Source organism: Callorhinus ursinus, unplaced genomic scaffold (genome assembly GCF_003265705.2).
Source record: "Callorhinus ursinus isolate GAN/ISIS: 27379988/994484 unplaced genomic scaffold, GSC_fseal_2.0 scaffold18, whole genome shotgun sequence".
NCBI classification, from domain to species: Eukaryota; Metazoa; Chordata; class Mammalia; order Carnivora; family Otariidae; genus Callorhinus; species Callorhinus ursinus.
In genome coordinates, this window is record NW_027397080.1 from 18048498 (window position 1) to 18073423 (window position 24926).

General features: G+C 56.2%; 1 protein-coding gene across 9 annotated transcripts; it reads right to left on the minus strand.

Annotated features, from left to right (window-relative positions):
- Positions 1–654: 654 nt before the first annotated feature.
- Positions 655–24453, minus strand: LDLRAP1 (low density lipoprotein receptor adaptor protein 1). Of its 9 annotated transcripts, XM_073903153.1 has the most exons (11): positions 24270–24416; positions 21412–21514; positions 20916–21048; positions 15075–15217; positions 14128–14240; positions 12172–12286; positions 6704–6776; positions 6254–6340; positions 5552–5682; positions 4177–4211; positions 655–2711 (listed from the first exon to the last, which is right to left on the minus strand). In XM_073903153.1, the coding sequence occupies exons 3-11, from the start codon at positions 20935–20937 to the stop codon at positions 2540–2542; spliced, it is 891 nt and encodes a 296-aa protein (XP_073759254.1). In that variant the 5' UTR covers positions 20938–21048; positions 21412–21514; positions 24270–24416; the 3' UTR covers positions 655–2539. The 9 variants fall into 9 exon arrangements, with proteins under 9 accessions (XP_073759254.1, XP_073759256.1, XP_073759255.1 ...); XM_073903155.1 differs by lacking the exon at positions 20916–21048 and having other exon boundaries at positions 24270–24415; XM_073903154.1 differs by lacking the exon at positions 21412–21514 and having other exon boundaries at positions 24270–24354.
- Between the last annotated feature and the right edge of the window lie 473 nt (positions 24454–24926).

Consider the following 24926-nt stretch of genomic DNA (forward strand, 5'->3'; position numbering starts at 1 on the left):
GACATAATGGTTACCCGAGTCACAGAAACCAGGGAGGTGGGAGGGGTGGAGCTTGCGGCAGCCTTTTCCCAAATGGGGAAGCTGAGGCTTAAGGAAAGAAGGGACCGATCCAGTGTCACAGCCTGAGTGAGGCCTTGGGTCTCCCACATCACTAAAACACTTTCCACCATCCCCCACCTTGGTCCCCACTCACACCAAAGCCGCAGTCTGGAGTCCACTTGGACCCTGTCTGAACTGCCAGCCCCAGCACTTGACCCCCAGGCCTGGGTTGTGTTCAGCACAGAGTTGGCTAAATGAACGCATGTCGAGGACCCACGTAAGAATGTGACGGAGATGATGGGCATCCTCCCCAAGAAAAATGCACACGTGGACCCACACATAATCATATGCACATTCCATGGGTTCACAGACTCCTGGCCAGGAGGCCCCACCCTAGGTTTCCACTGCCCTGGATTGCTGGTGCAGCCCCGAGCTCTCCGGGGATGACCTCGCCACACACCCACATCTGCTGGGTGCGAAGTGGTCCCACTGGGCTTCTACCAGGGGACCACAGACCATTACCCCTGCCATGCCTTGGCCTGTGGTCACTGCCACTGCAGCCCCTAAAGGCAGGAGCGCTCCCACCCGGCCACAGGCCACTCCCTCCAAGTGCTCTTTGTATTTCAAAAAGAGAACCTTTATTACTTAGTCTTCCTCATTAGAATGTCTTTTGCAGCAACACAAAGCAAAGCACAAGACTCATGTGCAGACACATGGGAGCACAGACAGCCTGTCAGCCAGGGACCCACACAAAGGCCAAGTCCGGTTCTCTCCCTCACACACACACACACACACACACACACACACACACACAGCACGGCCTCTTGGGGCTTCTGGACCCTTGTGCCAGGGACAGCCGGTGTCGGGCCCTAACCTTGCTGCCTCGTAATAAATCCAGGGGCCAGTACCAAGGTCTGGGGTGGGCAGCAAGGTGCGGGCGCTGGGCAAGGAAAGGAACTGATCCCCGTATTCTGACAGACACTCTACAGATGCCACCCCACCCCTTGGCCAGGCACTTCTGTCTCTGTGCTCCGATTCAAGTGCGTAGAGAAGTAGATTCTGAGAAAGGGTGTGTGTTTTTCCTGGGCTGGTGAAACCTGCTACCATCAGTGCCTTGAGCTCAGTAAAGCCAGGCCTGGGAGCTACCCCCAGGGGGAGAGGGCACTTGGCAGCTTTGCTGGGAGCCCCGGGGGCGGGGCGGGGGGGGGGGTGGGGGGGGAGGGAGCGGGAGGAGGACAGGAGACAGAGACAGACTCAGCTGCCATGCGCCGACCCAGGGGTCAGGGTCGGGAACGAAGAAGAGTGTGATGCTTCGGCGTCTAGTTTGGTTTCACCCTCCAAATTAGCATCAACTTTCATTCCACGCAAATCGGCAGCCAGCCAGCGAGCAGGGCGCGGAGGCTCAAGCCAGTTGTCTGTGGAAAGGCACCAGATGGTTTGTTATGAAACACATTTTGGTCAGAAAAGAGCTGGGGTTTTTGGTTCCTGGGAGGACAACAAAGCCAGAAAGAAGGGAGGTATGAGCCGGGAGAGGCAACTTTGGCATCAGATCTGGTTCTACTCTGCCGTCCACCCCTTCCACACTCGGGGCCTGTCTCCTCTGTAAAATGGCGACAAGAGTCCTGACCAAGGCTCGGTGTTCGGCGCTACACACTGTCCCCGGAGGCGTGGGGAATCGGGGCTCAGAGACACCCACGCGGACGAGACAGGAAGAGCGGGCACGTGCCCGTCCAACTCGGGGAGGAGAGTGGGTTGGGGAATCCTGACGGAGAGACTCTGGGGACCCGTAGGCAGCCAGGTCCACTGGTTCCGAGCCCCGACGGGGACCACCTTGTGGAAGGGCAGACAGAAAGCTCTATGTAATGCAGCACCATCGAGGAGCCCCTGGGGGCCGCACCTGCCGTGTGCGCTTTAAAGTGCCAGCTACACATTGTCTTTGGTCAGCGGCTGCCCCTCTGCGGGGAGCCCCGGGGCGGGGGCGCAAGCCCAGGCCCGCGGGGCCCCGGCCGAAGGCACACTTGAGGACGCAGCGTTCTGCTGAGGCTGCGGGACCCTCCTGTGCTAAGGAGTGGGGGCGCCGCCAGGGAAATCTGGGTCCTTAGAAAGAGAGAAGGGACAAGAAATGCTTTGGTCACCGTCCTGACACCCGCAGCAGAGCAGAGCTCGCTCTAGAGAGGGCAGAAAGCTGGTTAAAACATGCGCTCGTGCCTGACGCAAATCCAGCTTCCGAGCTGAACCAGGAGTCGCTGAATAAATACCCAAGGCGCCCTTCCGTTCCTACAGAAAGAGTGGGGCTAAAAGAGAATTTTCTCCTCCCTCCCTGCTTGACTGGGCGCAGCTGTGATTCGCAGGATGACGGTGCCGTCACCCAGCAGAGGGTGGCTGGGGGTCCTGGCGCCGGCCCCACGCTGCCACCACTGGCGCTGGTCTGTGTCACGTGTCCCACCAGCCCCGGGGCGCTCAGAAGCTGAAGAGATCATCCTGCTCAGCGCCGCTGCTGTCAGGCTTGTCCCAGTCGACAGGTGAGTGGCACTGGGCGTAACGGATGTCCTGTGCTGTCAATCCAGTGTCCAGGACCTGAGGGTTTGTCCGAGACTGCGCAAGCCTGGAAAGCAGAGCTCTGTGAGCCCGGGGCCCCCAAAGGGGGCTGGGGGGGGCCTGAGCAGCCAGTCCTGGGGCGGAAGTGAGAGGGCACGGGTGGGAGAAGGCCAGGACTCAGGGGCCAGAGAAGACAGTCCTGGATGTCAGGACGGGTGGCCCCTCTGACCAGAGTCTACCCTTGAGGACCAAACGGCTCAGAAAACTGTGGGGCAGGCAGGGGCATTCCCACCATGGAGAGAGGGGACAGGGGAGCCACCCCTACCCCAACTCCACCCAGAAAGAGGGGGAAGGGCAGCGCTCGTGTGGCAGTGAGGGGCACACGTGTGGTGGGGGCGGTGCAACCAGGAGCGGATCACCGACCAGACCTGTTACAGGAAGGAAGACAACCTAAGGATCCAAAGACTAGGGGAGAGGTAAGTAAATTACAGCTCAGGTCCTTAGAAGAAGGTGAGGCAGTCAATAAATGAGGTGTTTATAAGGAGTTTTTAACAGCCTGGGGGAATGCTCCTGATAGGTCAGTGTTCAGTGAAAATCAGGATTCCCAAATGCAAATACCATCATGAGTGATCAAGGCAAAAAGAAAAAAAAATGTATATGTATAGGATTAGCATGAATTAAGCCCAAAAGTCTGGGCTGTGGGATTATAGGATGGTGTTATTTCCTGTTTAATGCTTTGCTGATTTTCAAAGTTGTTAATAAAGGGCATAGGATACTTAAGTAATCTGGAAAAAGCAAATGGAAGATTTTCTTAAAATGAGGGGGTTGCAGTCAGCAGGAAGACAATAAAAAGAATGTCTTTGCCTCCCTGAAAGGGCCATCTATGCTGACTCCCCACCTTCCCAGGCTGGGCCCAGGGGTTTCTAGCAGGTTCCGGCAGGGAGGGGTTGGGGAGGAAGGAGAGGGCTGCAGGGGGCTGCCCAAGGTCCCCAGGGAGACAGGGGCACCTGACTGACCAGGCCCAGTGCTCAGAACCCTGGGCTGCCCAGGGCTTTCTCCAGCCCAGCCTTCTCGGGGCCATGTCCCCAAGCTAGCACCACGGTAGCCATTGCTACCGGGCTGGCCCCTGGGAAGATGGGGAAAGGCCACCACCCTCAGACAAGACCAAAATATCTCCTTGCTGTGCCTGACATTCCTCCTCTATGTATCGCTCCACGGTTTCATCAAGCATTACCTCCTCCCTGCCCCTTTCCACAACTGCAAAACCTCTGGAGGGAACAAAACCTGCAAAAAGCCAGGTTTGGAAGGCTCCACCAGGTGTAGGAAGAGGGAATCAACCTGAGGGGCAGAGTGTTTAGTTCATCTCAGATTGTGGCAGAGAAGCCACTAGGAATAGTTTTTGATTCAACAGCAAGAGCCTTTTAGCAGACCTGGCCAACCCCAGAAAGTGAGTTCCCCAACCCAGGAGGTATTCAAGTTGAGATTTTTTGCTCTGGAAAAGGTCAGAGTTCATGTTCTCAGATATGGCAAAGGACCCCAGAGACCAGCCCACAAATGCCAGGCCCTCTTCCCCAGCACAAGGAGCCCAGCTAATGTTACCTTGAAAATGCTTCATCCAGGCCGTCATCCAGCTCCTTGGGGAAAAACAAAGCAGGAGATACGAACCCTCAGTGGGGGAGCCCGTGCTCACAGCCAGGGGCTAGCCCAGCCCTGGGTAAGCTTTGGGGACTTGGGACACAAGCGTAGGAGTCTGGTGAGTGCCTGGTGAACAGGCACACACGTCTCAACCCGCGGGCCCAAACCTGGGGTGCGGAACAGGAGAAAGGATCCGGGTGGGTAGAATTCCCAGCTCAGCCACCATTCAAGGGACACCTTGGGCAAGCTGCTGCTCCTCTCTGGGACTCAGCTTGTCCTTCCGTAAAATGAGGGGGTTGGACTGGATGAGGTAGATGGCTTTTAAGTTCCAAGAGCAAAGAGGGTAGGGAAGAAGGTTTTCTTGCTTTCATCCACTTCCAAGCTCCTGAGGGATAACCGATGGCAGGAACCCCGCAGCTTAGGTGGGAAAACAATGGGCGGGGCTCCCTGCAGCCTCCCTGAGCAGATGGGTGGGTGCTAAGGGAGTTTCCCAAGCAGCAGAGAACGGGCTCCTGATGCCTACTCGAGGGGGCCATATCGAACGGGATTTGAGTTTCCCGAGTCCGTCACCATTCCAGATATTTTACAATTAGAAATGTGTGATTCTGCAAGTGATCCGAGAGCAGAAAAGGGACGTGCAGTGGACACGTGGGGAAATGTGACTGTGGCCTGTGATGATCTAAAGGCATCGGATTGATGGTAATGATTTCCATCACTGTAACGTGCTTGTGTGCGATGCTGATATGTGGAGAATGTGGATGAGAGGTGAACAGGAATGCTTTGTACTGTTTTTATAATGTTTTTGTAAGTCTGAAATTATTTTCAAGTGAAAAAAATTTTTAAATTTTTAATTAAAAAAACCCAGTTTCCTCTGGGAGATTCTGCAGGCAGAGGTCATCATCCCTGTTGAGGGGATGAAAAAGCTGAGACACAGAGCGAGTCAGGGCCCAACCGCTGACCGCCAGGCCTCAGCCTCCTCCTTCAGATGGCGGAGCAGGGAGGGTGTTGGGAGCAAACTGTGCCCACGCCAAGAACAAGGGAGCCTTTGCCTGGTCCTGTGGTGGGCCGAGCCATGGGCGCTCAGACCAAGAGGCTGTGCATTGTGAGGAGACAGCTGTGCTGGGAGCCAAGCCTGCTGGGGAGGCAGCCCTGAGTTCAAAGGGACATTGTTTGCCCCCCACCCTGGGCCTGGGCGCTGCTGGGCTGAGTCTGGCCCTCCCAAAGGACTGAAGTCATGGGTGCCAGGGCCTGGGCCCTAGAGAAGCCTTAGGCCTCAACCAGGGATCAGGCGGAGGCTCGCTGGATCCCGGTGGGGTCCCCAAGCCACATGACCACTCACCCAGACAACACTGCTATTGTTCAAGGCTTGAGGCCTCGGTGCCTCGTCCATGTTAGTGGTATTAGAGCTGACTGTGGACAGCGGGGCCTTGGCCGTCTCTTCCAAGTCCAGCAGGTTCCCAGTGGCAACCACTATGAGGGGTCCGGTCAGGTGTGTCAGTAGGAGGAGCCTCCTGGTTCCAGGCCTCATCTCCCAGCCCCGTCCCGGAGGCTCCCAGGCTATCCTGGTCCTGACTCTGTCCTCAGGCATGGCCTTCCCAGGCCTATCGACCAGACCACCCAGAGCCCCACCCGAGCCCCACCTGAGCACCTCCTGAAGCAGCTGGACGGCAGCCCACAGGGTGAGAATCTCACCCCAACTAATGTTTTAGGCTGAAATTTTTACATTCACAACAGGTGTTAAGTTTTTAACACCTGTTCACATAATAAGATGTTAGATGTACAGAAAGAGATGTATACATATATTTATATAGTTGCATAGAGACATATTTGGAAGAACATGCACCAAAATGAGCAATCTTTCCCTTTATCTACATTTTCTAATTTATCTATGATGAGCATGTATTATTTATTTAACAACAAAACAAAAATAAAATGCCAAGGGTTTGCCCCAGCCCAGGAGGGAGTGAGTAGGGCCCTCTGGATAAAGGGCAGACCTGGATCATGCAGCTGATTCTGGCCCCACCCCCTGCCCAAGACTCACGGCTCTTCAACGACGGGGTGCTGTCTCGGAGGCCCCCGCCCAGGATGTCCCCTCCCTCTTGGCTGGCTTTGTCCCTCTTCTCCTTCTCTGTGGGACCAAGGCACAGAGCGTTGCAGGCCCCGCCCCCAGCAATCGCTGGACAGGGGCAGCCAGCAGCCAACGTGGGCGGGGGGCAGGCATTAGGTCTCCAGCAGGGAGGAAGGAAACTGCAGATTTGACCCTCACAAGCACCCTGGGGGAGGGAGACAGCTGTTCCCATTTCTTTGCAGGGGGACAATGAGACTCAGGCAGGTGAAGTGAGCTCTCCAAAGTCACACCCCAGGTAGGCAAGGAAGAGGGGAGTTGGGCCTGGACTCCAGGGCCTTTACCACCCACTCCCCACTCCTCCCTCCCTGCCAGCCTTCCCCCGTTCCACCTCCACCCCCTACAGTGTCCCTGAACAAGACTCACCTTCCTTGGACGCCTGCCAAAACTCAAAGGCGACTTTGAAGGCCTGGGCTACTGTGAGGGTGACAGCCTGGGCCTGAAAAACAGGAAACAGGGTGGGGGGGGGTGCCTGTTAGGCAGGTAACAGCAAGTCTGAAATGCGGGCCTGAGGCTCCGCTCCGCCAAGGCTCCGAACCGAACCGGCAGGTGGGTGAAGGCAGAGTCCCGGCCCCTCCCTGGTCACCAAGCAGCCCTGCAGTGTAACAAGGCCGCGCCCTCTCCAGACAGATGGGGCCACATCCTCAGCACCAGCAGCCCAGCCAAGATTCCTGCCTCTGTTCCAGCCCCCACGTTTGCAAAGGCTGTTCGCCTCCATTTTTTCCCCCTTTCCTTTGGGCTTCTCTATATTCAAATAACTAGGGGCTGGCTTCTTCCAAGAAGCCCCCCTCTAATTACCCGAGTACTTCACACAGTAACTGAGCCCTTGGAATGAGAGAGCAGAAAAGCCAGAACTGGAAAGGGCCTGGCCACTGCCTGAATGACCAACAGCCAGAGGCAAAGGTTCGACTCTGGTTAGCCCTATGCCAGGTCGGAGGGACTTCTAACTGGATCCACTATGGCAATGCGTGCCTGTGGCAGGGGACCAAAACCATTCAGTGACGTAACTCACCGGGAAGAGGGGGCCACCCCTTGGCCCTTTACCCCTGAGGAACTCCCATGCACCCCTTCACACCCATCTCAGATGTCACCAGCTCTCTCAGGTCACCTGCACTGGGGCCCCACAGGCCCACCTACCTCTCTCTGGCATCATGCCTATCAAAGTGTCAGCAGCTCACATGCCTGTGACACCCCATCTGGGTGCTCCCTAAAGGCAAGAACCTGGTCTAAACACCCTGACCCTCCAGAGCAGGCCACGCCCTCCAGAGGTGCAACGCTGCATCTGCCTAAGGGGCCAGCCTCCTGAGGCCTCCCTCAGCCAGGACCTCACCCCAGCCCACATTCATCGCAGCCTCTTCCTCGCTCTGCTTCCAGTTCAGGGTTAATCACAGCTCAGCTGCTGGGCTGTGGGAGTCCCAGAGCTCAGCTGTAGCCGGAAGCGACATCCAGCTTCCCTCTGACAGCCCAAGCCTAGGGAGGAAAGCACGAGATTCTTCCAAGTGCACAATAAGTTCAGGCCTAACCAGCCTCAGACCCACTCCCTTTCCCTCCACCAGACGACTTGATTTAATTGAGAAATGAATCTGTGGCTACTGCCTTTAAAACTCTTTTTTCTAAAATTTAAAATCCTTAAACAAGCTGACTGATCCATGCCAATTAAACTTCATGAAGTATAAAAATCTCATTTGAATCTCTCCGTCATTTACATTTTTGATGCAAGTACGGGTGCTTTATAGCAAAACTTAAATATGGTAATTAAGTATGAAACTCTTCACAGCTGTTTACAATTTAAGCTGTCACGTCTGAATCAAGTTTAATAGACCCAGTTACCATTGAGAATTGCCCATGAACTAAAAATATGGGCTGATTACCAGCCGGAGTCAGCTCACTATACACCCAAGACAGGGCCGGTCACCTAACATGGCAGGGAGATGGAAATACCATTATTTTTGCCTCCAGAATATCTGGGGCATGAACCTGATACTGTTTTTGCATAAATCTACTTGTTCATTTGCATACATTTCTGCCCTTTCGCCCCGAAATCCCAAGCTGCAAGTAAACCAAATATAACCCAAGATGCACATGTGCGCAGGTGGCTGCAAGCCCAGGCTGGGCAGGGACTGGGGGTGGGGTGGGCCCTGCTCTCTGGGGCGGCTGCAGGAATCTGGGCAGCATTACAAGAAAGGACTGCTCGAGTCGGCCCACGGGGAGGTCTTCCTTCCCTGATCCCACAGGCTAAATGCTTATCCTTCCCAGGAGTGCCTCTGGCCTGTGAGTCTCTCAGCACCTGAACTGGGTTCTACCTCACCCAGTTTTTCATGTCTCTGGCTTGTTCCCAGTAACCAGGCTGTGAGTTCCTTCAAGGGGCCAGGTCTAGCTCAGGACCCCCCAGGATTCCAGATCCCAGCCTAGTACATAGACCAAGTCCGGCCGCGGGTCCCTTATGGCCCTGCTGCCCCAGAAGCACAAATCCTGCACAGAGGGATTACCTGAGGAATGCCGATGGCCATGTACGGGATAATAGCCCTGCCCCAGCGTGCCCGGGGTAGAATCAGGGGCGTCACTTTGTTTCCTGTCAGTCCACCTGCACTGCAACCCTGGGCCCCCCATCAAAGCCGGCAACCCCACCTTCACTTCAGAACCCTGAGGCTGCAGTGCTGGTGGAGGCCTCCCGGTTGGGCAGATAGAAGCATTTCTTTCTGGAGGAACTCATCCTGGCCATGCCCAGTAGAAGTCACCAGGGGAGGGAGGCCTGGTGGCTGTGCTGCCCGAGCTGAGCGGGACGGGTGGGCGACCCAGAAAGGAACCCCTTCCCCTCCACCCTGGGTGGTCACCGACTTCTCGCCCAGAGAAAGGGTGGGGATGTGTGGAGACTGTGGGCCCCCAGCCAAAGGCAACGAGGGCTAGGTCAGCATGCAAATTCAAGTTTCCCCTGCAGGCTGACTCTACTTTGCCACCCACCCCAGCTCCAGTCACATCTGGGTCCTCAACCACCAATCATACCATTTAATTCTGCACCTGTGTCTTTGCGTGTGCTGACTCCTATGCTGGGGTGCATGCGCTCTTTCACTGCCCCGCCCCTTCTCTCGGCCAGCAAACTCTTACTTATTACTCAGCCCTCAAAGCTTGATTCAAAATGTCTCCTTCTCTGGGAAGCCTTCCCTGGAAGCAGGGAAGCCTTACTGACCTCTGGTGAGACTTACTGACCTCCACCCTAGAACTGAGCCCACTGTGTTCCAGTTACCAAATCCTGGCCCTTCTCCCCTACCATCTTGTTGGTATCTCCACAGCCGATTCCCTGGGTCCCTGGTGCCCAACACAGGGCTTAGCCCGGGACAGGCAGCAGCGGACATCTGTGGAGGCACCTGGCCACTGGGGGGGTTGCAGAACCTGAGGCCCCCATCTCACCTTCTGCCTCCTTCTCAGAAATGTCCACTAAGCCCTGAGAATCTCAGGATTTCCAACATGGCCAGGATTTCCTACTGCCAACTTGGGCTGAGCAGAGGCCCGGGGGAGGGACGAGAATACCACTCTCACATCGGGTGGCCTATTGACCATGTCCTGCCCTGGGCTGTCTGAAGGGGGAAAGCCAGCTGAGAAAGGGTGGATAAGCCGGTAGTCGAGCTAGTCAGCTCCTGACACAGGGCAAAGTGTGTGAGGAAAAGTGAAGAGCCTGGGCCCAGGTGTCCAGCAGTAGCCATGCCCCCTGCCGGACCAGGGTTCAGCTGCCAGTGCCAAGCGCCAAGCAGCGGGCAGGCTGTTTTCCTCAATAACTGACCTCTTGGCCTGGGCCAGGCTGATTTTGTTCAAGCTTGTCTAAAGTCCTCTGGCCCCAGACCAGGCCTCCCTTCAGCCACTGGGCCAGCATCCGCTTTCTTTTACCCCCTAGCTCCTCTTCCCAGAGGAAGCCTCTGGAGCGTGGCGCCCCTCCTGCCCAGGGTCCGCACCCGGCAGCAGTGGCTGTGGGCCACCGCTGCCCCTGCCCAGTGCCTGCTCTGGTCAGTGGGAGGAAGAGACAAACAATGGGGACATAATGAGCCTGTATTTTTAAGTCTCTGTGGCCTCATAAGAGACAAAGCCAAGAGTCACTGTCTGTGAGAACAAAGCCGTCATGGGAGAAGCCACTGCAGCCCGGGGACCCGGGGCATCACGAGGCCCTGGGTGAGTGGCTGGCGACACTGAGTCTGCAGGAAAGAAACAAGGTACACAAAAGAAAAGGGGCCTTTCAGAGCAATCCTGGAGGTCACTGAGGTGACCTTCATTCTGCTGATGGGCAAGCAGCCCAGAGAAGGGCAGGGTCTTATCCACAGTCACACAGCACAGGAGCCAGGACCAAACCCCTAATCTGTCTCGTCCTGCAGGGCTCCCTCCAAAAGACCTGTGGGAGGCTGAACCGTGGCCCCCAAAGATGTCCACATCCTAACCCCTGGAACCTGTGAGGGTTAGCTGGAATGGCAAAGGGGACTTCACAGACATGATTAAGTTAAGGATTTTGAGATGGGAGGTTATCCTGGATTACCCAGGGGGCCCACTCACAACAGGCCTTCTAAGAGGGAGGCAGGAGGGTCAGAGCCAGTGACAATGGACTGTGACAACGGAAGCAGGAGGAAGTCTGGGAGGTGCTGCACTGCTGGCCCTCGGGTTGAAGAAGGCGCCAGGAACCAGGGAACGGTGGCCTCTAGAAAATTTAAAAAGGGCAAGGAAACGTATTCTCCCCTGGAACCTCCAAAAGGACAACTCTGCTGACCCACTTTAGACTTCTGACCTCCAGAACTGTTAAGAGAATAAATTTGGGTTGTTTTAAACCACTAAGTTTGTGGCAACTTCTTACAGCAGCTATTGGAAACTAATACCGTATCTCGAGCAGGCCCTGATGGGTGGCAGGAAGCCTGGGGGCCACTTAAAGACTGTGCTGTCCTTGATGTGTTCGTGAGGAGAGGAGCAGGGGAGAGGATCTTGTCTCCTTGGTTCCAAGGACCACAGGGTATGGGGAGGAGGGCTCTGGGCTCCATACGGAGGTCAACAGAGGCCAACACTAAACCAATAAACGTCAGAAATCTCCTCACAGAGCAGATGTTCAGATCTCCAGGCCTCCGAAACAAAAGCATCAACACCAAAGGTGGACTCACTCTGCCTGCTTGTCCCAAAGTTCAAGACAAAGCCCAGAGACCACAGAGGTCCCCCCTTGTCTCAGCTGGATGGGGCAAGGGGGTTAGCCTGGAAATGGGACAAGGAGCTCAGGGCTCCTTGCGGCCATGTGGGGAGGGGAAGAAACATGGGTTTAAACCCTCGCTCTGCCCGGCCGGCTGTGTCATCTTCAGCAAGACAGCTGACCTCTGTGAATCTGCTTCCTCAGTGAAAATAAAAACAGCGAAGCCAGAAGCAGCTGCTGCCTCACAGAGCTATGAGGACTAAAGTCCACCACTGAAAGAGGCGCATGGGAGGTGCCAAAAAATGGCCATTTCCCTCCCCACTCTGGCTACAGCGAGCCAGGTCGCCTTGCCTTTCCCCTGGGCCCTCTGATCACCAGTCTCCAAGGACTAATTCCTACAAGGCCCTGAACCCCCAGACCGTCCTACTGACAGGAGAGTGCCCCCCCCATTCAAATCCAATCAAGCATGTTAGAGAGGAAGGGACCAGGGCACTCACTGCTGACATGGGCTTGTCACCGCCCACAAGCCAGGCTTACTCGGTGCTCTCAGCATCCACGTGGGATTCCCAGGAATTTCATACTTCATAGTAAGTGATGTCACCTCTGGGTCCTGCCTCCCCCCCCGCAAAGGCAGGGCTGCCAAGGCCAGAGCCTGCCTGGGCCCCAGCCTCTTCCCACTGACCAGTTTCCGCTTGGTGCAGAGGAAGGCATGGCACTCAAGATTCTCATTGTGCTGGCTCTGTGCAATGTAGGCAAACACTTTGTCGTGCATCTTGTCTGCTGTGCAATAGGAGATCCTGAAAGGCAAGTGGGAAGTGTCACCAAACCCGGCACAGGGGCCTGCCCACATCCGGGGTGCCCCACAGGGCATCTCCCCTGAGTGCCCGAGAGCCAGCTATCCTACTCTACCGGGGGAGACTCTGGCTTTGGCCTCTGGACCTGGCATTCTGGGCCATCGATGGGGGGCACCCAAGCTAGGCAGGAAGGAGTGGAGGGTACTCCCCCCCTCTACTGAGTCATATCCCAAAATGGTAATAGCTATGCCTCCCCGAGCTTAAGGTTCCAAGGGCTGGGCTCTGCCTCCTCTAGATATGACTTATTCTCAGAGTTGCCCTGAGATGGGTTCTATTATTATTCCCACTTTTCAGGTGAGAAAACCGAAGCTAATGGTCAGATCACCAGGAGAGTGGCAGACCTGAGACCTGCACTCACCTGCAGATTCCAGAGGCTGTAAGCACTGCCATGCTACCCTTCCGGGTCTGTGCTGACCACACGGAAGGGGGAGCAGGACACCGCCCCGCCCACCGATGCCCTTCACCGGCCTTCCCTCCCCGACCTCCAGTCATGCCCCTGCCCAGAGGTTGGAGGAGCCCCAGGCCCTCTCTCCCAGGGTGTGGTCAGAGGTCGAGGAGCTGGGAGTCAGGTGAGGATGTGTGAAGATGACCAGCCCGGGAGGCCCAGCGGGTCCAGGAGGAATACACCGCAGCTCCCTCCTCTTGGAACACTTGCCCCCACACCCCTCCTCGTCTGTTCCCTCCCTGCCAGCTACTCAGCCCGGGAATCTCCATCAGCAGAGGAACTGGGATGGGAAAGGAGCTCAGCAAACTCCTCCCCCAGTGCTCCCGGCTTCCCTCACAGCCACTGACACAGGGATCGGCACCACTTAGGACCCCCAGGCCAGCAGCTACCTCTTCTCCACCCCAGTGGATCCAGCCTCCTGCCACCTCCCCGGGGAGGCCTTGCCAGGTCTCCCCAAGACAGGCCCCTCCTTCTCTGCCCTCCTTGCTGGCAGGGGCTGGGTCTGAGGCCTCCCCTAGTCAAAGGAGGCAGGCAGAATCAGGAAGGTGAGGGGAAGACACCAGCCAAAAACTCTAAAACCAACCCCCCACCCCACCCCCCAGGACTGGCTTGTGCTCCAGGGGATTGAGCCATGTGCCTGGAGAAAAAGCAAGAGGGTGGAGGAGCGCCCGGCAGCTGAGTGCCTGCTGGACAGAGCTCCAGCCTCCGTGCCCTGGTCCCAGCTCAGCCACTACTTCACTGTGGGGCCTTGGGTAACTCCCCAGGCCTCAGCTTCTCCATCTGTAAAATGGACTGTCCCTTCCAGCACTGAAATCCTACAACTGACCAGCCAAGAGAGGGAATGGGGAGAATTTAAGGTTCCAAGGGCTGGGCTCTGCCTCCCTGAGAACAGTGCCCTCCCCCCTGCCCCCCCATACCATCTACGCTCTGGCCTCCGACTCTGCCCTAAGGCCTCCCTGAATGCCTGGCCAGATGTCCAGAGCTGAGCTGCTTACGTTCACAGCTCTCGGCACCAAGCCTGACTCAGCAGCACGCCTGGGGAGGGGTGGCAGGGAGGGGGTCCTAGCCCTGAGTAGGCCTCAGCTGCCTCCTGCAACTCGGAATAATGACAGCAGCAACTGCCCTTTAACCAAGTGCCCACTGTGAGCCAGGCACTGTGCACCCAGCACTTCCTAACAGCACTGAGAGGCAGGGTTTGTTTCCATCCCCCCCCAACACACACGAGGAAACTGAGGCCCCAAGGTCACCGAGACAGAAAGTGGTGGAGCCTGGATTCAGAAGGGGCGCCCCACCCACTGCCCCCAAGTGGCAGAGTGAATGTGGGCGACACTGAGCATACCTGTAAATGGACACATTCTCAATGAGCTGGTTGGTGATGTTGTCAGTCAGGATAATCCCCCGTGGCGACACCTTGAGGGTCACTTTCTGCAGCTTCTTCCCGCTGGCCTTGGCCTTGGGGTAGATGTGGGTCAGAGAACCTGCCTGCCCCACTTGGGACCTACTCTCATGGGCTACACCTAGCTAGTCTAAGCCCCAGACTCAAGGCCCCCGGGAGGCCTCAGCGTAGAGACGCAGACACGCTGGGGAAGACAGCCGTCAGCCCACTCTTGTGATAAACCCAGGGACAACCACTGCCCACGGAGCGCCTGCTGTCTGCCAGGCCCTGGACCTCGAGTCGTCCTGAGAGGCAACAGAGCTTCTCCTGAGGAGGAAATGGGACTCAGAGGTTAAGGGAGCTGCCCAAGGACACACAGCTAGGAGGGACTGCAGCATCTGAGCACTGAGTGGGCTATCACAACCCAGCAGGGTCACTCCCGGGGACTCTCCACTCCACCCACTATATGGCGAGGGTCTGAGCTGAGGGGTCCAAGGCCACCAAGGGAGGTGCATTTATAGGGCCATGCTTACTCAGGATGGCCAGCTGGGGAGGGTGGAGATCTGTCTCTGGTGGGTTACCCTGTCCCTCAGACCAGGGGACAAGTGGTTGCATGACAGCAACCTCCCCACTACTCCTTGGCACTAAGTCACCAACCCTGAGACAGGGGACCTGAGTTGGGGGAGGGGAGACTGGGAGAGGCCATGGCCACAACAGCTGGGGAGGAGGACATTGACCCTGACCCCACAAGCCCAGTGGCTCCCCTCTACCAGAGTCCCTAAGCTGGATGCTAGGGGACGGGAACAGCTCAGATTGGAATATCCAATCAGGGTAATAAGCAGAGGATGAGTGGTACCCCAGGAAGAAGCTGGCCTTTGGCTCATGGCCCCCCCACCCTGACTGGGGCTCACCGTGGCCACAATCCTCTTGACAGCAGCAGCTGACAGCTCCTCACCCTTGGGCTGCTCCACCAGCGTCATGCCCAGGTACTTGAGGCTGAAGAGCATTCCCTCGAGCAGCGTCTCCCGAGTGTCTGTCCAGTTCTCCGGCAGCTCTGTGCAGAAGGAGAGGCCTTCAGACCCTGTCCTCCCAGCCCCCATTTCCTAGGAAGACCAAGCAAGGGGCATGGGGTCGTCCATCTACCATTATTTTTACCTATAATAAAGGGCCAACATTTTCCAGTACCTACCAAGCACCATGGTAAGAAGCCTTCCATAAAATATTCTCATTAATCCTTATGACAACCTATGAGGTAGACACTTTTATCACATGCACTTACAAAGACACTGAGGCCCCGGGAGGTGAAATCACACAACCAAGTCCACAGAGCCAGCAAATATAAGAGCCAAGATCTGAACCCATACTTTCAAGTTCAAAACCCAAACTCTACACTTCAAAGCTAATACCTGCTGAGAGCAAACCATGCTATTTTCTTGCTGAATCTTCTACACGATCCTGTGAGGTGGATGTTATCCTTACTTTACAGATTAGGAAACAGGCTGAGAGAGGCATCACATACGGTGAGGAAAGGGTTGGGAGTCAGAACTCAAACCTGGGCAATTCCCAAGGCCCCAGCCTGCTCTGCTGGGCTCCATCCGCACAGCCATGGAGACGAAGAGGCAGGGAGGAGAGGGACCAGGAGAGAGGCAGGGGGCAGGGAATGGGAGAGGTGACTGCTCAAATGACATCCTATGAAGGCTGCTGGAATCCAGGGGGTTCAAGTCCCAGCTCTGCTTCCCACCACCTGCATGTGTTGGGCAAGTCCCCTCTCCTCTCTAAGCCTAGTAATGCTGAGGCCATGGTACGGAGCAAGGGTCCTCTGAAAACCCTGCCCAAGACTGAGATCAGGAAGGTTGGGAGATGGGGGAAATGCGCCCAGCTCGCTGGGTAGGGAAACAGACCGCAGGAGAGAGAGCTGGAAAGCCCCCACCTCACCCCACCCACGCGAGAGAGGGCCCTGAGCAGGCAGAGGGACAGGAGGGCAAGTGTGGTCCTCATCAGAGGTTTGAACAATCCCAAGGTTCCTCCCCAGATCACTCAGCTGGAAGCAATGAAGCCAGAAAGTGGAAGGAAGGTATCTAGGGATCCTTCCAAGCCCGATCACCAAGACGAATGAGCACCCCACGCTCCTGCCTGTCAAGGCCCTTTGCCTGTCCCTTATGATCCTTTCTCCGACGATGCTGCAGTGTAGTAGGTTATTATGATTGTAGCCACATTTAAAGAGGAGGAGACAGCTCTTCAGCGTCACATACCATCTTGGATGGGGCAGGATCCACAGAGAAATCAGTTTCCAGGGGCCAGCATGGAGATGGCCAGGACCACTTCCCTGGACCACTTTCTGGGAGAGGAGCTGGGAGAATCCTATACTCTCCCTGCTCCTCCAGGGATCCTGGGGGGCTCTAATGGAAGAGCCACGGGAAGAAAGCTTCAGACTGGGCATTACTAGTGCCAGGGCAGCTGAGGCCCTGGCAGGGCTGTGGGCCCCGCCTACAAGGCACAGCCTGGTTCGGGGGTTCCCGCGCTATCGGGCCCAGGTGGTGGTACTGGGCCCTCCGCCCTGCCTGGCCCATGCTGCCCCTCCCAGCAACTGTCTTGGAGTTCTACTTCTCCAGGGGCTCGGCCTCCCTCTCCACCAGCCAGAAGGAGCCTTGTACACCCACACCTCTCTGGTTTTGACTTGAGCAAGCCACTGTCTCTGAGACTGCTTCTTCATCTGAGAAAGAATGCATGTGTGCTGGGCAGCGAGGTGTCTTACAAGAACTTACAGGTGTACCCAGTCCCCCTGTCTGATGTCCAGGTGAGCAGGGACGTGTTGGCTGGTTATTCAGAGCCTGGCATGCAGTTGGCACTCAGTATCTGCTGAGTGAAGAAATGACCCGGACAACTCCAAGGCTTCTTTCAGGTCTGCAATGTCTCAAACCCCATCCTCAGCTCCGGTCCCCAGCCCACTGCCCTCCAGCCCTTGCACCTGGGCCACCACCCCAAGAGGAGGCCCAACCCCCGCTGAGAAGACCCCCCCCCCAAGGGACCCTATCCTCTGCTGTATCAATCATGAGCCTGTTTCATTTGATCCCCCAAAAAGAATCAGAAAGTCCCTGAGGTGACCCAGTCCTGGGTTGGGTGATGGATGTCCCATCAGACCTGAGCCTTTCTCTCAAAGAAACCAAGACCACCACCATGTCATCAGCGCAGAACAGAGCTGCCAAGTAACACAGACAACAATAACAAAAGAGCAGCTCCGACCATTACTTCTAACATTCACAGCTACCTGGCGGCCTGGCATTCTCATTCCCCTTTCAGAGGAGGAAAGGGAGGCTCAAAGGACATGTGATTTGTCACATTAGTTGTCTGTCTGACTCTAAAGCCCAAGCTCCAAGCTCCTGACCAGTAGCCCATACTACCCTCTCATGAGGCAAACGACCTTGATTTTGGCAAAAGGTCAGGAAGAAGTACCTAGAGCCAGAGGTATTTCCGCCCACACTTCCTAATTCCTGAGGCCTCCCCCGAGCAGGTACTCAGACTACTGCTTTCAACCTGAGATGCATCTGAGCAAGGATGGCCAACTACGTGCTACCATGCCTATCACTGGTGCCCTTGACAGACATGGCTAATCAACTGCAGCTCTATTCCCCCTGATTTACAGGCTTTGGACTATTTCTCAATACAAGGCTCCCGGGAGGCAACACCAATCGATCGGGGGTGGCCTCGTCCGTCTCACTATCCATACCTGCCCCACAGCGAACAACCTTCCTCCCCGCCATTTTCATGTCCCCACTCTCCCATTTCCTTCGGCTCAGCCTTTCCTGGCCCATCTCCAAAACCACTTCCGCTCTTTCCATTCCAAAGGGCCAAAGCTTGCCAAGGTCACAGATGACCTTTTTGTTGTCAAAACATTCCCCAGTCCTCCCTGACCTCTGAAATGCTTGGCATATTCTGCATTCTTCCTTCCCTGGCCTGACCCTTACCCCACTCCATGGCCTCCTTCATGAGGGCCCTGGTAGACCAGCTGCCACTCATCATCCTTGGAGACCCTCTGCCCAAACTCCTCACATGACAGATGACGAGGCCCAGAGAGGGATGGGACTTGTGCAAGATCACACAGCAAGTCAGAGCTTCACCCCGTCACCCCGCCCCAACCAGCTCCCAATCCACTACAGGCAATTCCCACAATGACTACTGGGGAATCACAGGTGTCCCAGTGTCCTCTCCCACAATCTCCCTACATGCACACACTCATTCACACGCACATGCACACACAACGGAAGCTCCAACCATGCAGAGCTTCTTCCTCGTGATGCAACATTTTCTTTCCCACTTCTATGCTTTTGCTCAAGGAGTTCCTTCTCTCAGAAATGCCCTTCCCTTTATTTGACTGAAACCCCTGGCATCCAGCCTCATCCAGGAAGCCTTCTTGAAGGCAGGACTGCCTGGCAGTTAAGAGCAAAAGCCTAATCCTAGAAACCCAGTTCTGACATTGAGTGATCTTGAGCAAATTAATTACCTTCCCTGAGACTCAGTTTTCTCATCCATAAGATGGGGGAACCAACTGTCCCCCGCTCACAGGGCTACTGTTTTGACCCTTTGATGAGATAATAAAATTAGATAATGAGATAATAAACGTAATGTGCTTATTAGCACAGAACGCCGCCCATGGTCACGCCTCTTGATGGGGCCTCGTCCCTCTGTGAGCAGGTCGCCTGTGCCTCTCTTGAGCGTGGATTTCCTTCTCTTCCTTCTCCAACCACATCACTCACAGCCAGCAGCTGTCTACCGTGTGTCTTCCTCTTGAAGGACTTCCATTCACGTGTGTCTCCCCCCGGAACTGGAGAAGGTACATTCCTGTCCAGTGTTGCAGCTCTGCCTTGTCCTTTCTCCCCTTCCCATTACGCCGTCCTCCCAGGCCCAGCAAGATCCTCCTTCCCCTCGAGGGAGGGAACCCTGCCTCTGCTCCTATACTGTCCTTCTGGGCATGACTCATCTCTTCAATGAGGTGGAAGGTCTCTCAGGCCCCACACCCTCCCTGAAGAAACCCACACCTAAGAGCACTCAATGAGGCAAACGCAGAGTTGGTGCCTACTCACCAACCAGCCACCTCAGGCTGGAGGCCACATGCTCCTTTCTAGGAGGAGCCCGGGGCCTTCAGGAAGAGCTCCCAGAGGCCCTCAGGCAAATACAGGCCTGAGTCCACAGCCCTGTTCCGGTCCTAGTTATTTTTGGCCCTGTGGTGAATAATGACTGCGCTATTTTAACTTAGCAATTTTACAGATGACCTGCTGTCAGAGTTAGCTGGGGACGGACCATATGCCCAGTTTAACTCATGGCTGCAAACATGTGCTCTCTCATCATTAAGCCCCCTGCCCAGGACTCAGAGCTGGGCAGGGGGCCCCTGTGCCCCTCTTGCTGCCCAGGAGACCCAGCCTGGCTGGTGTCTGGAACATCAGAGTGATAGCCAAACCCATGGACCAGGGGGAACCTCCAAGGGCCCTGGCCTCCAGACTCCTAGAAGCCACTAATGTCTCGGAAAGGGACTCAAGCTCTGCCATGACCCGGAATATAGCTGCTTCTCCAAGGCCACAGTGTCTTCATCTGACAAATAGGTTCAGTTCCTCAAGAGCATCATCAGAAACAGGCTCAGCATGTAAAAAGTGCCAGCAAATTTCAGAAGTTGTTAAGATTATCAAAAGAAAATAATTTAAAAAATGATCACAGCATAAGCTCTCATTTCCTGGGTACCTACTTACTCTTGTAAGAGAAAAACGTGCTGTCAAGGTTAAAACCATGGGGTCTGGAGATGGGCTGTGGGATTCAGTCACTCCACCTCCCTGGTCCTCAGTTTCCTCACTTAAAAACTGGGACAAGAAGCATGTCCACCCCACGGGGTTGCTGTGAGGATGAAGTGAGTTCACATACCAGGTGGGCTTAGAACCATGCCTGGCACATGCTGAGGGCCACTGAAGTGTGAGCTACTGTCATTACCAAGGGCCCAGGGCTAAGAGCTTGAATGTGCACACACAGCCATTTGCAGTGTTTTGCGAGGAGAGAGGCAAGGATATATTAGGATTCCCACTTTCCAGGATAAAGAGGCTCAGAGGAGTCTGGCCATGACTCTTAATTGACAGAGTCATTTAAGGCGTTAAGCATTAAGACCTGCTCGTCTTTGCCTCCCGCAGCCCCTGCTGTTCACCCATGCCCACAGCCCACCAAGCCCCTTCCCACGTGAGGCAGGGGTCACGCGCAGGCTCACCCAGAGGGGTGGGCATGCTGTCCTGCACGGCTGCCTGAACAGAGTGCCCCTCAGTGAGCAGGGGATGACCTAACTCCTTCAAGGCACATATGCCTCCCCCAGCCACCAGACCCGTGAGAAGCAGGGCCCCAGCCTCCAGTTAAATGTCCCCTGCACCTGCTGCTCCCTCTGGCTGGAAGGCTGGTCCCAGATTCCTCCCTCCTGTATTCTCACATGTGCCCCAAGTCATCTCCCTGGAGAGGCCTTCCCTGACTGCCCGCACTGACGCTATCGGAGCCTCACCTTCATCCCCTCCCTGGACACCATTTCCACACACGCCACCTGACAAGCCACCTCTCTGCCTGCAGCTCTCTGGCTACCGGAGGGGCCAATGCCCATGCACACTAGGGTATTCAGGGCTCCCATCCCCGAACCCACCGCTGCCAGGAACTGCCCCTCAAACAGAATAACTGAAGAGCACATTCTCCACTGCCCCCCAAAACTCCCCACGGGATGGCGCTCCAGTCACCCACGCTGGTGAGTGGCTTCATATTGTCCACGTTTTGGACTTTCTTCCCTTCCCACTTCTCCTGAAGGTATTTCCTGGGATCCTTTCCCAAATAGATGACTCACACTCAGATCCTTCTCTCAGCATCTGCTTTCTAGAAGAACCCAAAGGAAGATACCACTCTAATTAAGTGGTCCCCGCCATTTCCTCAGCCCACTTTATCCCTCTGCATGGTGTCACCACTACTTATCACCAAACCACTCATCTGCACCCTGGTCATTCTGCTTCCTCCACCAGACCGTGAGCACTGCTGGGAGAAAGACGGACTTGTTCACCAGACTCTCCAGTACCTATCAGGGCATGTCACATAGTCTGTGATCAGTAAGTATTATGACTTGGGGGTTTATTTATAGTATCTTTTATTGTAAATACTATAAGTAAGTACAAATAGATTCTCTGTCTCCCACATACCACCATACTCTAGCTTTTCTGGAACCTGTATCTTGTATTTCTTTACCTGCTCTGAGTTCTCTGACAGCTTGTAGGGAGCCTGAAGATCAGAGGGACCCCTCTTGGAAAGAAGGGTACTGAGGGGCCAGGGTGAGCCACTTTTCAGGCAGCTGGAAGAAAGGAAAATCCCTGGCTAGTGACTGAGATTAAATATTTATTTTATGTGAATATTTATTGAGATGGGAAAAAGGCCATGTGTGGGAGAGGGAGACAGTTCTTCAAACTCAGGACCAGCTGGGAGACAGGGGGCCGTGAGGTTCAGTGCTAAAAAGCGTGGGGTTCTAGCTTACTGTGTGACCTCAGGCAAGCTGCCTCCCTTCTTTGGGTTTCAGTTTTTCCACAAATGAAACAGTGATCATGCTAATCCCAGCTGAGGATCTTGAGTGGTTTGGTGAGGAGCAAGTCACAGCTGATAGCAGGTGTCAAGTCTAACCTTAACTCCCCTGGCTTCATTTTGGCCCCAAAAGTCAACCACCAGGCTCAGTTCCAGTTGGCCGGAACACCACCTCAGACCAAGCTACCCCAGCACCTCTACCCCAGACACACCCCACAGCGTCCCTCTCTACCTTGTGGCCACCACTGTTCTCAGGGGCTGTCAGCCGTCAGCCCATCCTGGGATGGGGCCTGCCCCAGCTCATTCCGTGGCCAGAGTCCAGGAGGCACGGTGATAAGACCCCCTGGGCTGGGGATTCGGAGTGCTACCTCTAGGAAGCTGTGCTGGAGCCTGAGCCTCCGGTCTTTTATCTCTGACACGGGTCTGTTAAGAATCCCTGCTCTGTCACCTCACAGGAGCAAATGAAATAACAGAAGCAAAAACTGTGTAAAACATAAAGTGACAAAAGCAGTAGTTACTATTTATTGAATCCTTTTGCTATTCCAGGCAAAACACTATTTCATTTAATCCACACCAAACACCCACACCCCTCCCCCACCCCCCCAGCCTGGTACTACCGTTATTTACAATTTACAGATAAGGAAACTGACAATAAGGAGGGACAGGTGAAGGTTCCACCCAGTTCATTCTGGGTCCAGAAGGCTCAGGACAACACTCTGGGGGTCTGCAGGGAAGGGGGGTTCTCCTCTCCTTTTCTCTGCAGGTGTAGATAGGCTCTGAGCCCCCAAAACTTGTTCTCCCACAGTAACAGTCATGTTGAAGGTCCACATGACATGAAGGGGGAGTGGGACAGAAGGAAACCACCAATGAGGTGCCAGTAGGAAGCATTATCAAGAATTTTCCCAACACCTCCATCAGGTTAGAATTTTTATCCCCATTTTTCTGGTGAGGAAACTGAGGGTCAGAAAGGAAAATGACTTGTCAAGATCAGAGCAGCACAAGAAACTCTTTTCCACCATCCAAGGTGGCTACCTCTCCCCCTTCCCCAGAATCAAAGAGGCTTTTAAGCTTTCTTCCCTTACCCAGCACCCCCTTCCTCCCCCACCCCAAAAGAACTGCAGGGTTCCACCACTGTAACAAACCATTATTCTCAGAAGTCCCAGTCAAATCCCTTAAGTATTTATTTAAAGGGGCTATTTAGGGGCCAATAAGTGTGGGAGACAGTGCATCCCTGGGCCAGCCCAGACCAGCCCTAATGGGTCTCTGACCCCACCCCCACCAGCAGGCACCAGCCCATGTTCCCAGTGCCAGTCTTGGTTTAGGAGGTGGCCACAGCTGGAACAGCAGAGTGGGGCAAGAGGGAGGGGAAGGGCGGGCTTTCTAGGCCCAGACACGCTGGCACTGGGAACTCGGGCTCCCCTGGCGGAGCCCTGGAAAGAAGGAAGGGGGGGGTGGGGTGTGACTGTACTGTCAGGGGTTTCTTGGAGGGGGAGGGGAGCGAGGTGGGGGGGAGGGGAGTCATCCCCTGGAGGTCCCAGGTGTTTGAAAGGAGGGTGGGAGTGTACAGAAGTCTTGGCTCGGGCTCCACATCTACCAGGAAGGCCTGTGTGACCCCAGGCAATCCACTCCCTTTCTTCTGGAGAAAAAAAGAGGGACTTGGGCTGGGTTTCTCAGGCCTCAGGGGAAAGTGCCAGGTGACGGGTTCCCTGAGAGTAATCTGAGACGGGGAGAGAAGGGGGGGGCCCCCTCCCAGCCTCCCAGACGCCCCCGGGAGAAGGGAGAAGTGGCAGCGAGCCTGCCATTCGCCTGGGCGCCCCGGGACTTCGGAAGCCCGAGGGGGAAAGTGCGAGAGAAAACAGGTTTCAAAATTAGCCAGAACGCCAGCCTCGCCACCTAGACGTGGGAAGAGGAGGGGACGCAGGGGTCTGGAAGGCTCGGGGTGTGGTACCTTCTGAGACCCCACGCTGAGCCTCGCCCCCAACCTCAAGTAGGTACCTGCGAAGCCCGCTCACACCTGAGTCGGTTCCTGGACGCCTGGGGGTCAAAAGACGACCTCAAGGGCTGGCGGTGGGGCGGGGGGCACGCGGGCTCCCACCGGCCGCGGACCTCGCGGCTAGGGCGCAGGGCTGCGGGCATCTCCCCAAACCCCGGTGCCCACTCCTCCTCCCCCGGGCACTGCCTCCCCTCCCGCTGAGCTCCTGTCTCCCCTAAGCTGCCCAGCGCGGCGAGGTGGCCAGGTGCCGGGGTTCGCGCAGGTCTCTTCCCCTCACCTGCGGCCCCTCCGACTGCCGCCTGCACCTGGGGAGCCCGAGCCCCGCTCTCCCCCCCCCCCAGCTCTGCCCCTCCTCCCCAGCCGCACAGAGCCGGGACGGGAGTGGGAGCCCGACTTGACCGCGGGCGACCCCCAACCCCGCAGGACCGGGCAGGGCCGCAGGGCACCGGGCAGACCGCGCCTCTGCCCCCGGCGCCCGCGGGAGGCCGGTCCGCTCCGCCCGACCCCCGCCCGGCCCGGCGGACGCGCACACACTCACTCCGATGCCGGCCGCCGCCCCCCCAGCTCTGCTTGGCGAGGCTGGGGCTCCGGATCAGCGCCCGCCCGGCGGACTTGAGCGCGTCCATGGCCGCTCCGGCTGCCGCCGCCAAAACTCCGTCAGGAAAAACTTTCCGCCGGGGCCGCGCGACGCGCGGACTCCGCGCTCCTCCCCCCGCGGCGCGAGCTCCACGCCGACGTCCGACGGGGCGGGATGATGGCCGGCCAGGCCCCGCCCCCGGCCGCCCTGCCTCGCCCCGCCCAGCCCGGGCTCCTGCTCTTGCTCCCCAGGAGGTCCCCACAAAGGGCACCCCTAAGGTAGAGGGCCGAAAGCCCTAGAAGCCCCTTCTTTTCCTCCAGTTCCCAATCCTCTTATTCCTAGGATTTCTAGACAGCCCAGCTGTAAGGTACTTGGGGGCCATTTTACAGACGGTCCAGACTCAGGGTCGGAGAGAAGGGCGCTGCCCAGGGCAAGGGGAGGCTGAGAAGAAGTGGGAGTAGTAGAACTTTGCTGGGAGCCGGGCAGGACCATAACAGTTTTCCTTAGTAAGACCAGCTGGGCATTTTACTCATCCAACAGCACCCAGGCTGCTCGCTGGCAGCACCTGGGCACCTGGGCTGCCCCACCCCACCCCACTCCCCATGTAGTGATATGGCC

Bases quoted from the DNA above. Each gene is read 5' to 3' on its own strand.
- LDLRAP1 (XM_025856298.2), bottom strand. From the start codon at position 24,357: ATGGACGCGCTCAAGTCCGCCGGGCGGGCGCTGATCCGGAGCCCCAGC. The intron at 12,287-14,127 runs GTATGCTCAGTG...CTTGCCTTTCAG, and splicing joins GAGAATGTGTCCATTTACAG to GATCTCCTATTGCACAGCAG. The intron at 4,212-5,551 runs GTGAGTGGTCAT...TTTTTCCCCAAG, and splicing joins ACAATAGCAGTGTTGTCTGG to GAGCTGGATGACGGCCTGGA.